This window comes from Chiloscyllium plagiosum, chromosome 28 (genome assembly GCF_004010195.1).
Source record: "Chiloscyllium plagiosum isolate BGI_BamShark_2017 chromosome 28, ASM401019v2, whole genome shotgun sequence".
NCBI classification, from domain to species: domain Eukaryota; kingdom Metazoa; phylum Chordata; class Chondrichthyes; order Orectolobiformes; family Hemiscylliidae; genus Chiloscyllium; species Chiloscyllium plagiosum.
In genome coordinates this window covers 14091672-14108695 of record NC_057737.1, presented here as the reverse complement: position 1 = coordinate 14108695, position 17024 = coordinate 14091672, and the positions used below count along the sequence as shown (strand labels likewise).

The window sequence follows — 17024 nt, the reverse complement described above, 5'->3', positions numbered from 1 at the left end:
AATAGCCTGGCTCTACTTCTTAGACAATGCCCCTGGTTGTAGTATCTTCAACAAGTGGAAATAGTTTATGTCCTCTGTCTTTTGCTGTTATTATCCTGAAGACCTCAATTTGATCATCCTTTAACCTTCTAAATTCTGGAGGATAAAGGTCTAATTTGCATAATCTTTCCTCATAATTTAAACCCCTGAAGTCCTGGTATTATTCAAGAAACGAAAACAGAAATTGCTCGGAAAACTCAGCAGGTCTGCTCGCATCTGTTGGTAGAGATAATGTCTCGGGGTCAGTGACGCTTCTTCAGAACTAGACACGAGGTGAATAAAAACAGAAACTGCTGGGAAAACTCAACAAGTCTGATCGCATCCGAGGAAAGAAATCAAGAATTAACATTTTGGCTCCAGTGACTCTTAACGTTAACTCTGATTTCTCTCTACTGCTGCTGCCAGACCTGCTGGGTTACCCCCCAAGCAATTTCTTGTTTTGGTTTCTGCACCTGCAGCTCTTTGGTTTTTAATGCTGTTATCATTCTTGTAAACCTTCATTCAGCTCCCTTCCTGAGGGGTTTTGTGTGTGTCCATATTTGCTCACAGTACTCTCAGTGGGGTCTAACGCAGAGCGAGCTGTCTGTGGATCCAAGTTGCAACATGTAGCTCTTCCCATTGTATCGGACACCCCCGTACTCCTCGGCACATGGTTGCTCCCAGATGCGCGGGGGGAGGTGAAAGGTGACAGGAAGTGGCGGCGGTCGCCATGTTGGTCCGAGTACAGTGTTTTCCGCAGCTTTGTTGTGGCCTCCTCTCCCCGTCTGCTCCCCGTCCGGAGGCGAAATGGAAGCGGCCTGGGGGGCCTTCATATTTCAGGTGAGGGTGTGGGGAGAGTCGGGGGGGGACCGGGGCTCCGAATGAAGCGTCGGAATTTGAAGCCCGAAAGTCGGCATTTTTTGAAGTGAAGGATCGGGCAAGTTTTTTTTCCCCCCTCTCTTTCTCTTTTTCTCTCTCTCCCTCTTCACTAAAGGGTTTTAGCTGCAGGCAAACCCAGCCAAGCTGCACACTCATATGCAGGCTTCCAGCTGGTTTGTAACCCGGTAGTGCTTCATTCCCTGAAATAAACCACTTCTCTTATTCGAGACGAAATGCAAGAGGGTGCGTTTTTGAACATCTGGCTATTACACATAAACCACAGCCAGCAATGTGCAATCCCTGTCAATCCAAGGGCATCTGGAATTTAGTTTACGATTGAGCCCACCTATTGTGCAGTAAATTTACAAGGAAGAATTGTCACTAGACTAACCCAATTTCCCTGCCCTATTTATTATTTACTTTCAAAGAGAAGCACCTGTTCCTTGCATGTAGTTTTGTGTCTTTTTTTTTTAGAAATCGGTTCCCAAGCAACTGATTATTCAATAGTATGCAGTTTGTTTAGTTTAAAGCATATGTTTTGGGCCCCATATCTCAGGAAGGATGTACTGATTCTGGAGTGGGTTCAGAGAGGGTTCATGAGAAGGATCTCAGGAATGAAAAGCTTAACAAATGAGAAACGTTTCTGGGTCTATACTTGATGGAGTTTAGAAGATTGAGGGGGATCTAATTGAAACTTACAGAATACTGAATGGCTTAGTCAGAGTGGATGTTGGAAAGATGTTTCCAATGGTAGGAGACACTAGGACCTGAGGGCACAGCCTTAGAGTAAAGGGAAGATCTTTTAGAACGGTGATAAGGAGGCACTTCTTCAGCCAGAGAGTAGTGAATCAATGGAATTCACTGCCACAGAAGGCTGTGGGGACCAGGTCTTTGAGTATATTTAAATATGAGAAGTTCTCGGTTGTCAAGATGATCAAGGGTTACGGGGAGAAGGGGGTTGAGAAACTTATCAGCTATGATTGAATGGTGGAGCAGACTCAATGGGCTGAATGTCTTATGGTCTCATGTTTTCAAGCTACTCCTATCAAACACAAATGTGGTTAATTTTCAGATCTTTTAAATACATAGATTTGACATAAAGCAGCACGTTGTGTTACACCTGAATGTCTTTTTAAAGAAAAAGGTGTTGTGACAGTCTGGCAAAGCTGTTTTCTCAGAAGCAATTCCCTGAGAGTTGTGAGATTTGTACAGTGAAAGTGTTATGATTTGAAGGGTTTAGAATTTGCGGCAGTTTTAGTCAAATAATGACTCTGCATCCCAGCTATGGTATGTGCTGCAAAAACTGCATTATATTTTTTAAAAGTGCAACACACGCAAGTTACAGTGTAATAGGAGAATGATAAATAATAGACATGTATTGCTGCTAGAAAAATGTCTATTTATCATTCTTCTATTACCCTGTAATTTGCGTGTTTTGCACTTCTTAGGCATGTTTACGCCATGTACGATTGTGTAGTATGTGCTATCCATGTAGCACCCTCAGTCCTGGTGGAACGCTGTCTCGTTTTTACCATATCAGTTGAATATGGTAGAAATGACAAATAAAAGCTTATCTGTCTCCCTCTGGCCATCTGTGTGTCTCGCTCTCTCTCCCCACCACCGTCGGTCTGTCCATCTTTTCTCTCTCTGTCTCTATAAAATGAACAAACATCTAAAATGAACAATATTGTGCCACATAAGAACATAGGGAACACTTGGAGAAGATGATGGGCATTTGGTTCTCAAAACCTTCTCCACTCATTAATGCACTAATGACTAACTATCACCATTATCCATCATGTTCAAAATTCCATCAGTCTGTGAGTGGAATATCTTCAATGACCAGTGTGCCCTGGAGTGCAAAATGCTTCTTCATCTCCATCTTAAATAACAGACTACTTTAATCTAAGACTGTAGTCCCTAATTTCTCCATCAGCGATAACAGCTTTTCAGTATTGAATCTATCAAATATTTTTTTAAAATTATGCTTAAAAATTGGATGTTTTTCAATGAGATCAGCCCTTGTTCTTCCAAAATGTAATGCACTGCATGCCAGACTATTCAACTTTTTGCGTGAGAATCAGTCTCATGAACCTTCTTTGCATTTTATGCATTGTGTGGTTAGGATCTGGCATGCAGTGCCTGAGCCTATGAAAGAGACCTTGAAAAGAGAACTGAATAATAATGTGAACAGAAAAATGTTTAGAATTGTAGGGAATATTATGGGAATTGGACCAGGTATGCTGCTCTTGGAGAGAGCCAGCACAGATAAACCTGGCTGAGTGGCTTCCACGTGCACTGCAACTGTTCGATATGCATAATAAGCTTTTATTTATCAATGTATACATTCAGCTTGTAAGTCCTGCTTTCTGTTTGTGTGTCTTAGTCTGTTAAGGTAGGTGGTTCTTTTTCTCAGGTTGGTAAATGGGGTCCAAATCAATGTGTTTGTTGATAGAGTTCTGGTTTGAATGTCAGGCCTCTCGGAATTCCTGTGCATGTCTGTTTAGCCTGTTCTAGGATGGATGTATTGACCCAGTCGAATTGGTGTCTCCTCCATCTGTATGTAAGGGTACTGGTGATAGTGAGTCATGTTTTTTGGTGGCTAGTTGGTGTTCGTGTATCCTGGTGGCTTGATTCCAATGTAGTCCTTGCATAGTGTTTTGTAAATGACATTTGATTTGCTCGTTGTTGGTATAGGGTCCTTTAGGTTTATGTTTAAAGTAAATAATTGTTCCAGCACAGCATTCATATAAGATCCTGCACATTTCTACACTTGCATAATGCATGATATTTGTCAGTACCACTGAGGTCATGAGCTAAATTTTTGGCATTGCAAGATCTGAGGAGGAATGGCTGCTATGGAGCTCCAGTCAAGTTTCTACAGTCGAGCTTTTGCTCGAATAGGCCTTCACTCTCTCTCATTTCTCACTGAGGCTTACGACAGTTTTCAAGCCTAAAAGTGAGCTGACAGTGGGGAATAAATTTGGAGAGCACTGCATTGATAGAACATAAGAACTAGGAGCAGGAGTAGACCGTTTGGCCCTTTGAGCCTGCTCACCCAATCAATAAAATCATGGCCAATCTTTTTGTGGACTTTGATGTCTGGTTACTGCTGTCGGAGACCGTGAAATTGACTTCTGAGGAAGCTTGAGTGCTCTGTGTCTCATGTTTGTCCCAACCCCAATATTTATGATTAATTTCAACTGAAGTAGGGACTAGTGGAGAGTCTCATTGCTCCTGAGTTAGAGAGGAGAAAACTATCGGGGTTTCAGTGAAACCTTATCCAGCATTTCCTGATAAGCATGCACCCATGTGTATGCAGTGAGGACAGAATTGGGCTTATTAGTGATTTTCCTTATGAACCGATAGCTTGCTGACATCTCCTTTCACAGCCCTAAAAGAATAACTGCTGTCACATTGAACCACATCTCAGCAAGAAATAAAATATTCAACGGCACCTTGTGTCTTTAATGCAGTAAAGCCTCCCCAAGATCCTAACAGGAGTGATTAGCAAACAAAACTGGACATTGAGGCACCTAAGGTAAAACTAGGACAGGCTGGTCAAAGAGGTAGGTGTTCAGAATGAGTGTCTGGAAAGATTCATGGAGGTTCAGGAAGGGAATTCCAGAGGTTAGGATCTTGACAACTATGGGGCTATAACGATCAATGGTGGAAGAATTAAAATCAGGAATGCTGAAGGGGTCAGAATTGGATTAGTGGATATGAGGGTTGCAGAGCTGGAGGTGATTACTGAGATATTGGAGGGATTATACAAACCATGGTTGTATTCTCTGGAATTTAAAAGATTCAGATAATTTGAGAGTTTTAAAGATTTTAAGGGGAGCAGATAAGGAAACTATTTCCACTGACCGAGAAGTCCAGGTCTATGGGCTGGATTCGACATTGAAGTCAAGCAGCTCAGGAGTGAAGGATAGGATGAAACTAGGCTGGAACTCTTCAGCTTTTAACTTTAACTGAGAAGTTTAAAGTTGGGTATGTGGTGTGAGGTTGTACACCAATAGTAATGGTATTGAATGCCAGAGGTTCATGTTTGAGGGGCTGATGTCTTTCTTCTGTTCCTAATATTAGACAACCCAATCAATAGTGCAACCATACAGGTAAAAATGGGTCAAGCTGAACAACTGTTCAGACGGCTGGCAAGCAATGGGAGAGAGGAGAGCTGGGATGTGAATGAAGAAGATGATGAATAGAAGTAGAGAGATGGGGGAAGAAGAAGGGGCAGGACAAGGCTTGAAAGAGCGAGTTGGGGCATGTATGACAGGAAACAGGGGTTATTCAGGGTGACCAGGTCTTGAGAAGACTTTCGCTGGCTAAAGTTGTTTGCGATTTTTATTTTTAAAGGAAGGAAATAAAGTGACACAAGCAAGGCTTAGGTAGAGGACTCCAAAGTGGAAGCTGAAAGTCCTGCTACTGATGAGGGAGCACCATTAAAAGGTGAATGGTGGTTAGACCTGGCGCACCGATGTGTCTGTGATAGAAAGATGTTAAGTTTGGTGAGGGGATAGAGGTTTACTGGGTGGTGACTGCCTAATTTGTCATGTTGCTGGCAGTAGTATTTTACACAATTTTGGCTTTATTATAGACTTTAGAATAATGTTGTGAAAGAAGTTGATTACTGCATTAAGAGAACAAAAAGGTGTTCCTCTGTTAATTGGTCTTAGTTGTCCTATTGATGGAATAGGCTACTTAGCTTTTGGTTGCAGCAGGTGACTAGGTTTCAAAATGTTGCTACTGTTCATTTTAAGAGCATGATGCTGTCCAATTTTATGGCACCTTCTGAAGGTTGTACTGAGAGCGCTTGGGATACGGTTTCATACAAGTTGTCCGGTCTATGGTACCTCATCCAAGTTGCCATGTTTCATCTGAGCCTGATTATCCGTATCAGCAGAGTGCATCACTATGCTTGAACCCAACAGCTTGGTACATTTGGGTATGGCACAGCAAATGGTAGACTTTGAATTCAGGTTAAAACCTGGAATTGGGAGTCTAATATGAGCTAAGTAAAAACAATGACTGCAGATGCTGGAAACCAGAGTCTAGATTAGAGTGGTGCTGGAAAAGCACAGCAGTTCAGGCAGCATCCGAGGAGCAGTAAAATCGATGTTTCGGGCAAAAGCCGTTCAGCAGGAATACAGGCAGAGAGCCTGAAGTCTAATATGAGCATCAGTCCGTTGTCGATTGTTGGAATAACCCAATTGGTTCACTAATCTCGTTTAGGGAAGCAAAATTCCATCCTTACCTGGTCTGGCCTACATGTGACGCCAGATCCACAGCAATGCTGTTGACTCTTAACTGCCCTCTGGTCAGTTAGGAATGGGCAAGAAAGCTGACCTAGCCAGGGACTTCTGCATCCAGTGAATAATTTCTTTATTTAAAAAGTAAGCGCTCTGTGTTTAGAATTCTCCACGAGCTGGAACTTTTGTCAGCTTGTTTCTCTTAAATGCCAGTCATTTTTCAGTGTTAGGTTTTTTCAAATAGCACATTATTCAAATAATAATCCATTCCCCATCAAGGAGGTGGGTAACATAGTTCTAATATTACTGGGCTAGTAATCTAGAACTCCAGGCTAATGTTCTAGGGATTTAGATTGGAATCTCACTTTGACGGATGGTAAAATTTGAATTCAATAGAAAAACCTGGAATTAAAAAGCTAATCTAATAGCAACCACATAACTACTGACTGTTGTAAAAATCCATCTGAATCACTAATGTAATTGAAGAAAGAAAATCTGCCACCCTTACCTGGTCTGACCTCCATGTGTTTTCAGACTCTGAAAAACATGGTTGACTCTTAACTGCTGTCTGAGCAATTAGGGCAGGGTGTTAAATGCTAGTCTAGCCAATGATACCCACATAAAGTGAATAAATTAAAAGTTCTACTCAACTGTTAGAAGTTGTCAAACGTATGGATAGCAGTTATCCGTGGTACTGTGTTTCCTCAGTACCCCTTGCTAGATTCCCACACTCTGCACCCTCACTGCTTGCAAGATCTCAACACCCAGCTTTGTGAACGATCACCCAGGATTAATTGAAAATACACAACTTTAGGTAACTCATTTTTGATTAACTGGCATCAGCTATTCTGTGTGCATGCTGAACAATAAAGATTTTACTCTACAAAGATGCTAAAGTTGATAAAGCATTGCTGGAAAAGGCACCACAGGTCAGGCATCATCAGAGAAACAAGAGAGTCAATGTTTCAGGCATAAACCTTATTCAGGACTGGGCAGGAGGCTGAGACATAAATTTGGGGGTTGGGGGCTCAGGGAAGGGTAGGTGGGATAGCAATAAATGGTCAAAGGTAGGAAGTGATTGTGATTGGTAAGTGGAAGTGTAGAGCTAATATGTGGGAAGGAAGATGGACAAGTGGATCAGGTCAAAAGGGTGGATCTGAGTTAAGAGGATTGGATCTGGGATGGGATGAGGAAACAAAAGTTTTGGAAACTGGTGAATTCAGAGTTCATGCTGCGTGGGTGAAAGATGAGGTGTTCCTCCTCCAGTCTGTGGGTGGCCTTGTGCAGGAGGCCCAGAATGGATATGTCTGGAGGAGGAATACCTCATCTTCTGCTTCTGGAGCCTACAACCACATGGCACCAGTTTCCAAATCTCTTCTCCAGCCCCACCCCATCCCAAATCCAACCTCTTAACTCAGATCTGCCTTCTTGATCTGACCGAGCTGTCCACTTTCCTTCCTGCCTATCTGCTCCACACTTCTACCAACCTATCACCATCAGCTCCTACCTTGGTCCACATACTGCCATACCACTGAGCTTTCCCCTAGCCCCACCTCCCTTCCCCCATTTACCCCTTAGCCCCCTTCTCCCTGCCCGGTTCTGAAGAAGGATTATGCCCAAAGCATTGAATGTCTTGCTCTTCGGATGCTGCCTGACCTGCAGTGCTCTTTCCAGTACCACACTTTATCAACTCTGACTCTCCACTACTTGCAGTCATCAGTTTCTCAAAGATGCGAAAGTACCATGCATCAATTAATTATGTCAACCTCCCATTCAGCTGTTTAGTTTAATTCAGGATAATACCTTCAGGTGAGTATTTAGTGCCAACTCATTAATGCTTGTTATTTCTTTTAAAGTCAGGGATGAATGAGTGAGTGTAAAATTTTTTTTGCTCATCAACATTTTGTTTATACATCTAATCTTTTGGAGACCACTATGATATTTAGTTGTATGCATGAATGTGCACAAATTTAAAGACTTTTTGCCCTGTAGAGAATTCCCTATCCTGAAGATGTTGGGTTTTTGTTTGCTGGCTCTTAACTTTCTAGTATTATGACTTTCCAGCCTCAGGTGACGGTCTGTGTGGAGTTTGCACATTTTCCCCGGGTCTGCGTGGGTTTCCTCCGGGTGCTCCAGTTTCCCCCCACAGTCCAAAGATGTGATGTGCAGGTTAGGTGAATTGGCCATGCTAAATTGCCGATAGTGTCAGGTGTATTAGTCACAGGGGAATGGCTCTGGGTGGGTTACTCTTCGGAGGGTCGGTGTAGACTTGTTGGGCCGAAGGGCTGTTTCCACACTGTAGGGAATCTAATCTAATCTCTCTCACCCAAAAAGTGGGATTTTATTCTCATGAAACCACCGAATCCAAGCCACCCGACGACATGGAAGAACAAAGAAAATTACAGTGCAGGAACAGGCCCTTTGGCCCTCCAGACCTGCACCGATCCAGGTTCTTTTTCGAAATCTGTCACCTATTTTCCAAGAATCCGTATCCCTACCTATTCATGTATCTGTCTAGATACATCTTAAATGATACTATCGTGTCTGCCTGTATCACCTCCACTGGCAACGTGTTCCAGGCACCACCACCTTCTGCATAAAGAACTTTCCACACATATCTCCCTTAAACCTTTCTCCTCTCATCTTGAACTTGTGACCCCAGTAATTGAGTCCCCCATTCTGGGGGGGAAAAAACTTCTTGCTACCCACCTTGTCAAACCTTTCATGATTTTGTAGACATCAATCAGGTCCCCCCTCAACCTCCATCTTTCTAATGAAAATGTGAAGGTGTTTGGTATGCTTTCCTTTGTTGGTCAGAGTATTGAGTACAGGAGTTGGGAGGTCTTGTTGTGGCTGTACTGGACATTGGTTAGACCACTGTTGGAATATTGCATGCAATTCTGGTCTCCTTCCTTTCGGAAAGATGTTGTGAAACTTGAAAGGGTTCAGAAAAGATTTACAAGGATGTTGCCAGGGTTGGAGGATTTGAGGAATCCAGACATATGAGTGTTATCTCTATTGAGTTGGAATTAAGGCCAAGGGACAGATCTTTTCATTTTTAGTTAAATGGGTCTGCATGTCAGACAATTACTTATGTGACTTCTAGAATTAAAATTAATTTTAGTTTGTACTCAACTGTGGGATATTAGTGCAGGGAAAATGAAACATTTGTTTTAAATGTGAATTGTTACTATTTCAGACGTGTTAAGTAGTCCCAGATTAGTGTAGCTAGATACAGCTAGATATTGAGTTAACCTATTTGTCCCAGTGAGGTCATATCTTCAAATACAAGAGCAATCCTACTCTTCTCGAGCAGTATGTTGTTCCATTTCACAAGCAGTAGACTGGGTGTCCGTTTGGGAGCCTACTCCAAGGCTTGAGCACAAAAATCAAGACTGGTTTACATATTGGACTTCTGGGCAAGATGTTAAATTGAGGCCTGACTTGCCTCTTGTGTAGCCGTGAAAAATGTCATGGTCCTACAGTATTTCAAAGAAATAAAGGGGAGTTCTCTGTGTCCTGGTCAACATCTGTTCCTCAAACAGCATCAACAGCAAACAGTGACAGATTATCTGGTCATTATCACATTACTGTTTGTGAGAATTTGCTGTGTGCCCCTTAGCTGCTGTGTCTCTGACAAGTGAGACTACACTTCAGAAAGTACTTTATTGCTTGTAAAGTGTTTGGGCATCTGGTGATTACGAAAGGTGCTGCATAAATACAAGTCTCACAAATGATGTATGAAGGTAAGAAGTGTTGACACTTGGGTAAGCAGGATATGAAAAAGAGGAATTTTATCCTGTGCACTTTTGAAGTACAAGGTGTAGCTTGTAGTTTAGTATGTAGGCAAATGTGGGAGCCATTTCAGAAAGACTATAGTCATGTATAAACAATAATGAGATAAATGATTCTTTAATCTGCTTTTGATTTGGCTGTTTGAGGGAGAAGTGTTAGCTGGCCTTTCTTTACAACTTCAGATATTGTCAGGGTATTTTAATCGTGCTGGAAAAGCACAGCTAGTCAGGCAGCATCTAAGGAGCAGGAGAATCAACATTTCGGGCATAAACCCTTTATCAGGAATGTCTGTCAGAATAAACATAGAAAGCCAACCTTAGCTTTATGTTTATCTGATAAACAGCACCTTCAGTAACACAGCAATCCTGAGAGCTGCACTACAGTGAAACTGGCAAAATACATTAGCAGCAACAATAACAGTTTGGTGTGTATTGCATTCACACCTAGGAACTGAACAGCTATTCATTGTAGAAATATCTAGTTTGATGGTAATGTGATAAATTCCCTGATGGTTCAGTACATAACTACCAAGATGCATCAACAAAATATCTGAGGGACAGTGATTTGTCTCTGCTGATCTCAGCTGGGCTGATCAGTTGGAACACTCCAGCTGGACTCGGCAGAGGGAAACATTTCCCAGCCAGTCCTGAAAACAGCTTTGTGTAGCTGTCAGTGAGAGAACATAGAACATTACAGCGCAGTACAGGTCCTTTGGCCCTCGATGTTGTGCTGACTTGTCATACCAATCTGAAGTCCATCTAACCTACACTATTGCATGTACGTCCATATGCTTGTCCAATGACAACTTATATGTCCTTAAAGTTGGCGAATCTACTACTGTTGCAGGCAAAGCATTCCATACCCTTACTACTCTGAGTAAAGAAACTACCTCTGACATCTGTCCTAACCCCCCCCCCCCCGCCATATTTAAAGCTATGCCCCCTCGTACTCGCCTTCACCATACTTGGAAAACGGCTCTCCCTGTCCACCCTATCTAACCCTCTGATTATCTTATATGTCTCTATTAAGTCACCTCTCAACCTCCTTCTCTCTAACGAAAACAGCCTCAAGTCCCTCAGCCTTTTCTTGTAAGACCTTCCCTCCATACCAGGCAACATCCTAGTAAATCTCCTCTGCACCCTTTCCAAAGCTTCCGCATCCTTCTTATAATGCGGTGACCAGAAATGTACGCAATACTCCAAGTGCGGCCGCACCAGAGCTTTGTGCAGCTGCAGCATAACCTCATGGTTCCAGAACTCGATCCCTCTAAAACACTGTACGCCTTCTTAACAGCCCTGTCAACCTGGGTGGCAACTTTCAAGGATCTGTGTACATGGACACCGAGATCTCTCTGCTCATCTACACTACCAAGAATCTTACCATTAGCCCAGTACTTTGCATTCTGGTTACTCCGACCAAAGTGTATCACCTCACACTTTTCTGCATTAAACTCAATTTGCCACCTCTCGGCCCAGCTCTGCACTTATCTACGTTTTGTCTCGACTCTGATTTCTTTGTGGTTTGGATGCCTTGCTATCTGGGTGAGGAATGACCCATTCAGGGGCGATATTGTAGCAAGAGACTGCAACAGAAGTCAGAACGTTCAGTGTAGAAGAGAAATGAAAGAAATAGCACAACTGGTATACTGTGGTTGCACATCATTGTGAAGAAGGGTCATTGGACTCAACATTAACTCTGTTTTCTCTCCATGGTCACTGTCAGATCCACTGAGTTTCTCCAGCAATTTGTTTTTGTGTACTGACATTGTAGTTTGGCCTTTGGATGTAAAAACCTGTGCTTTATTCTCATAATTTAATCTGAACACTTCAACTTGCTATTCTAGATGCTTTTACGACCATTATTTGGACTTTCTACATTTTTTAATACGAATTCTGATGAGTTGCAGTGCTTAAAGTTTGAGACTGAGCATGTACGAGTTTTCTTCAATGTGTCTGATGTTTATTTTTGTATTTGCTGTGAAATTGACTTGGTTGCTGTAGAAAGCAGTAAAGATGTTGTGAAACTTGAAAGGGTTCAGAAAAGATTTACTAGGATGTTGCCAGGGTTGGAGGATCTGAACTACAGGGAGCGGCTGAACAGGCTGGGGCTGTTTTCCCTGGAGCGTCGGAGGCTGAGGGGTGAAATAGGAAGGGTTTGGAGGGATATGGGCCAGGTGCTGGCAGGTGGGACTAGATTGTGTTGGGATACCTGGTTGGCATGGATAGGTTGAACCAAAGGGTCTGTTTCCATGCTGTACATCTCTATGACTACGACTCTACATACTGTAGTTTTGGGCATTACAAGTTGTCAAGATACTCTCAAACAATGAATACGTATACATTGGCTGACCAGTTTGTTGACCTGAAGCACACAAAAACAGAAATTCCTGGACAAACTCAGCAAGAAGATCTTTGCTTTTCACCTTATCCATTGGCCCTCATGATTTTTATAAACCTCTGTAAGATCACCCCTCAACCTCCAGAGCTCTAATGAAAAAGGTCCCAGCTGATCCAGTCTCTCCTCAAAACTCAAACCATCCAGTCCCAGTAATATCCTTATCAATCTTTTCTGCACCCACTCTAATTTAATAATATCCTTCCAGGATGATCAGAATAATGCACAGTACTCCAAAAGTGGCTTCACAAACGTCCTGTGCAACTGCAACATGATGTTCCATCTCCTATTTTAAGTGCTCTGAGCAATGAAGGCAAACATGCCAAATGCCTCCTTAACTGCTCTGTCTACTTGTGATGTAACTTTCAATGAACCATGACCCCTGAACCCCTAGATCTCTGTTCTACCACACTCCCCAGGCCCCACCATTAACTGTTAAGCACTGCCCTTGTTTGCCTAACTAAAATACAACACCTCATATTTATCTAAATTAAACTCCATTTGCCACTTCCCAGCCCAATTGGTTAAGATCCCTTTGTGGTTTTAGATAACCTTCTTTACTGTCTACAACACCACAAAGTTTGGTGTCATCCACAAATTTGCTAACCATGCCTACTATATTCTCATTCAAATCCTTCATATAATGCCAAATAACAGTGAACCTAGCACCAATCCCTGTGGTATGACTCTGGTCACACGCCTCCAGTCGAAAAAAACAGCCCTCCACCACCACCTTCTGTCTCCTATCATCAAGCCAATTTTGTATGCAGTTGGCAACCAAAGGGTCTATTTCCACGCTGTATAACTCTATGACTTAGTCTGGCAACATCTGTAGAGAGAAAAGAGTTAACATTTCGAGTCAAGTGGTCTCTCTTCAGATCTTTTAGAACTAAGAAAAAGTGGTCTTTATGCTGATGATGCTGGAGTGAGGAAGGAATGGGTATGGAGTGAGCAGGTAAGTGGAGATGGATCCTGGAGAAGAGAGGGAATAAAAATTAGGCAGAGAAAGAATTGTTGATGCTAAGCTGGAGAAGCTGGCTAGGTGACTGTATGCATTAGAATTTATTTGATTCAGATGTGTTGAAAGAAATTCTTGATTTTTCCTTGATTGGCTTTGATTTTTTTTAATTTATAATTTTATTTGTGTTCAGTTTGTACAGTTTTAACGTTTCTGAATTCTCTAGCCTAGCCCTGGCTTAAATTTGCTACATAATGTTTATTGTTTGGTCTGAAACTCTGTCCAATTAACTATCCTTTGAGAGGATCATTTTTTTGTTCACTGGATTTTCTAGGGAAGATCGAACATATTTGGACAGCTGAATGTTGTGTTAGGCAGGGGAATGAACAGTATTTTGATAACAGAAATGCAAACTATGCAAAATCCACACACACTTAGCAATACTAGTAAACAGGAAAGTCTTTTTAGATGGATATCCCAGTGTAACGTCAGCTTTCCAACTCTTTGGCAATGTCATTATATATAAGCACTGGCTGTTTACCAAGTTAATGTAGTTTCGTTGTGACACAAGTTCACTGACTCAACTTGTGTGCAGATTGTTGAAAAACTCACATATTCTCTTGATTCCTCCTGTTGTTGTTATGAAAAATAGTAAGTTATCATATTGAAAGTTCTTGCACACAGGTTAAAACTACTTCATTGCATAAGTGCAGGAGGATTATGTCAGGTTTCTTCTCTCAGCCCCAGGCTTGGGCAATGCTGTAATGGAGCACTTTAAATTGCTTAGAATATCTTGGCACAAGTCAGAAACCTGCATTCCTCACTTGTGATTACAGGACATTAATCTGCACAAACAACTTGTATTTTTCATAAGAGTAACAGCTACAAATCTTAATTATGTTATGACCAAGCAAGATTCTTTAAATAAAAAAAAAATTGCTGGAGCAATTCAGCAGATCTGGCAGATCTATGGAGAAGAAGCAGAATTCTGGTTCAGTGACCCTTCAAAACTTCTAAAGGTGTGGCATTTTCATGGTCAAAATTATACTTTGTTTGCTTCATTCTATTAATGTTGTCTAGTAACATGAAGCATCTACTGGTCTTTTCTCCATACAGGGCAGATGTGTTTGTATTTGGACTTCCACAAGGTATTTGGCGAACCTCACAAAGGTTAAGTTATAAGACAAGAGTCCACAGTGTTGGCGGTAGTATATTGGCATGGACAGAGAATTGGTTTGTGTGCAGGAAACGAGTGGGGTAAGAGGTTCTTTTTCAGGTTGGTGATCCGTGAACAGTGGGGTTCCACAGGAGCCAATGCTAGGATTGTGATAGTTTACAATATATATAAATGACTTGAAGGAAGGAAGTGAAGGTACTGTAGCCAAGTTTGTGCACAACATTAAAATAGATAGAAAGGCAGGTTGGAGAGGGATACAAACAGTTTACGGAGAGGTATTGATAGATTAAGTAAATGGGCAAAATGTTGACAATGGGGTATAATGTGGGAAAATGTGAAGTTGTTCATTTTGGAAGAAAGAACAAAAGAACAGAATACTATTAAAATTGAAAACAACTGCAGAAAACTGCGACACAAAGGACATGGGGTACTTACACATGAAATAGAGAGAACGAGTGTTAAGTTTTTTTTCTTGAGAGATTCTTACACACTTGATGCTACTGCAATTCACTAACTTCTGTGAACAACAACCAAATTTTATTAAGCCAATACGATACAAACCTTGGAGAAACTCTTAACACTCTTTACTATGCTTGCAAAGCATGTCGAGAGGTCTCTCTGAAAAAAGGAAACAGTTCTATTTTTATACAAAATCTTTAACTCACAGCCAGTAATGCCCAAAAGAGAACCCTCAGTCACATGCCACTCAAGACACAATGCAGTGACCATATCATTTCCAGAAACAGTATAATGTAACTCATCCCTTAATGGTCAAATCCGTTGTGAATCGTTTTGTTTAACTACAGGGAGTAGTCAAAATTGCAACCATAATGTTCTTATTAATTTCTGAATAGGGGATGAAACTGTAAGGAGTAGGAGATGACAATGTAAATTGGCTTCTGAATAAGAGGAAATTCCAATGCAAATGGCTTTGAATGGCAAGGGATGGGAATGTAAATTCCTTGCATTCTATCTGTAAGACCGAGACATCTCACCTTAGCCTCGGGATATTCAATTTTCTGGAGGTCAGCAGAGATAATTAACCCTTTAATATCTCACGAGGACTCAAGTTCTGCAAGTAATCAGAAGGCAAATGCAATGTTGGCTCTTATTTAAAGGAGTTTGGAGAATAGGAATGGAACATAGAACATTACAACGCAGTACAGGCCCTTTGGCCCTCGATGTTGTGCCGACCTGTGGAACCAATCTGAAGCCCACCTAATTTACACTATTCCATTCTCGTCCATATACCTATCCAATGACCATTTAAATGCCATTAAAGTTGGTGAGTCTACTACTGTTGCAGGCAGTGCATTCCGTGCCCCTACCACTCTCTGAGTAAACAAACTACTTCTGACATCTGACCTATATCTATCACCCCTGAATTTAAAGCTATGTCCCCTCATGCTAGCTATCGTCAACCAATGTAAAAGGCTCTCACTGTCCAATTTATATAGCCCTCTGATTATCTTATATGCCTTAATAAAGTCACCTCTCAACCACCTTCTCTCTAATGAAAACAGCTCAAGTCCCTCAGCCTTTCCTCATAAGGCCTTCCCTTCATACCAGGCAACATCCTAGTAATTCTCCTGTGTACCCTTTCCAAAGCTTCCACCCTTCCTATAATGTGGTGATCAGAACGACATACAATATTCTAAATGTGGCCACACCAGAATTTTGTGCAGTTGCAACATGAGCTCAGGGTTCCGAAACTCAATCCCTCTACTAAAATAAGATAACACTCTGTATGCCTTCTTAACAACCTTATCAACTTGGGTGGTAACTTTCAAGGATCTATGCACCTGAACACATGTGTCTGCTCATCTACACTACCAAGAATCTTAGCATTAGCCCAGTACTCTGCATTCCTGTTACTCCTTCCAAAGTGAATCACCTCACTTTTCTGCATTTAAACTCCACATTTGCCATCTCTCATCCCAGCTTTGCAGCTTATCTATTTCTCTCTGTAACCTACAATGTTCTTTGTCACTAGCTACAACTCTACCAACCTTAGTGTCATCCGCAAATTTACCACCCCATCCTTCTGTGCCCTCGTCCAGGTCATTTATACAAATGATAAACAACAGTAGACCCAAAACGGGGAAGTCTTACTGCCAACTCTACTGCTGAGACCAATCTGGAGTACTGTGAACAGTTTTTTTGCAGTGGTCTCCTTATTTAAGGAAAGGTATGATTTTGTTGGAGTCAAGACTAAGGTGGTGCTGGAAAAGCGCAGCAGGTGAGGAGCATCCGAGGAGCAAGAAAATGAGACCTCATTCCTGATTAAAGGCTTTTGCCTGAAATATCTATTTTCCTGCTCCTTGGATGCTGCCTGACCTGTGCTTTTCCAGCACCACTCTAACCTTGACTCTAACCTCCAGCATCTGCAGTACCCACTTCTGCCTATCATTTTGTTGGAGGCAGTTCAGAGAAGGTTCACTGGGATGCTGTCTGGCTTGGAGGGATTGTCTTATGAGCAAAGGCTAAACAGGTTGGGGCTGTAATTGTTGGAGTTTTGAAGAATGAGACGTGATCTCATGTAGGATAT

The 17024-nt window shown here is 41.8% G+C and overlaps 1 protein-coding gene across 4 annotated transcripts in view; it reads left to right on the top strand.

Moving 5' to 3' along the window:
* The first annotated feature begins 717 nt into the window (after window positions 1–717).
* LOC122563974 (vascular endothelial zinc finger 1-like) overlaps window positions 718–17024 on the top strand; it is a 46878-nt gene continuing 30571 nt past the window's right edge. For all 4 annotated transcript variants that reach the window (XM_043718355.1, XM_043718353.1, XM_043718356.1 and 1 more), the window contains exon 1: window positions 718–858. In XM_043718355.1, coding sequence (XP_043574290.1) covers window positions 826–858 — 33 coding nt within the window. In that variant the 5' untranslated portion in view covers window positions 718–825. The remainder of the gene's footprint in view (window positions 859–17024) is intronic.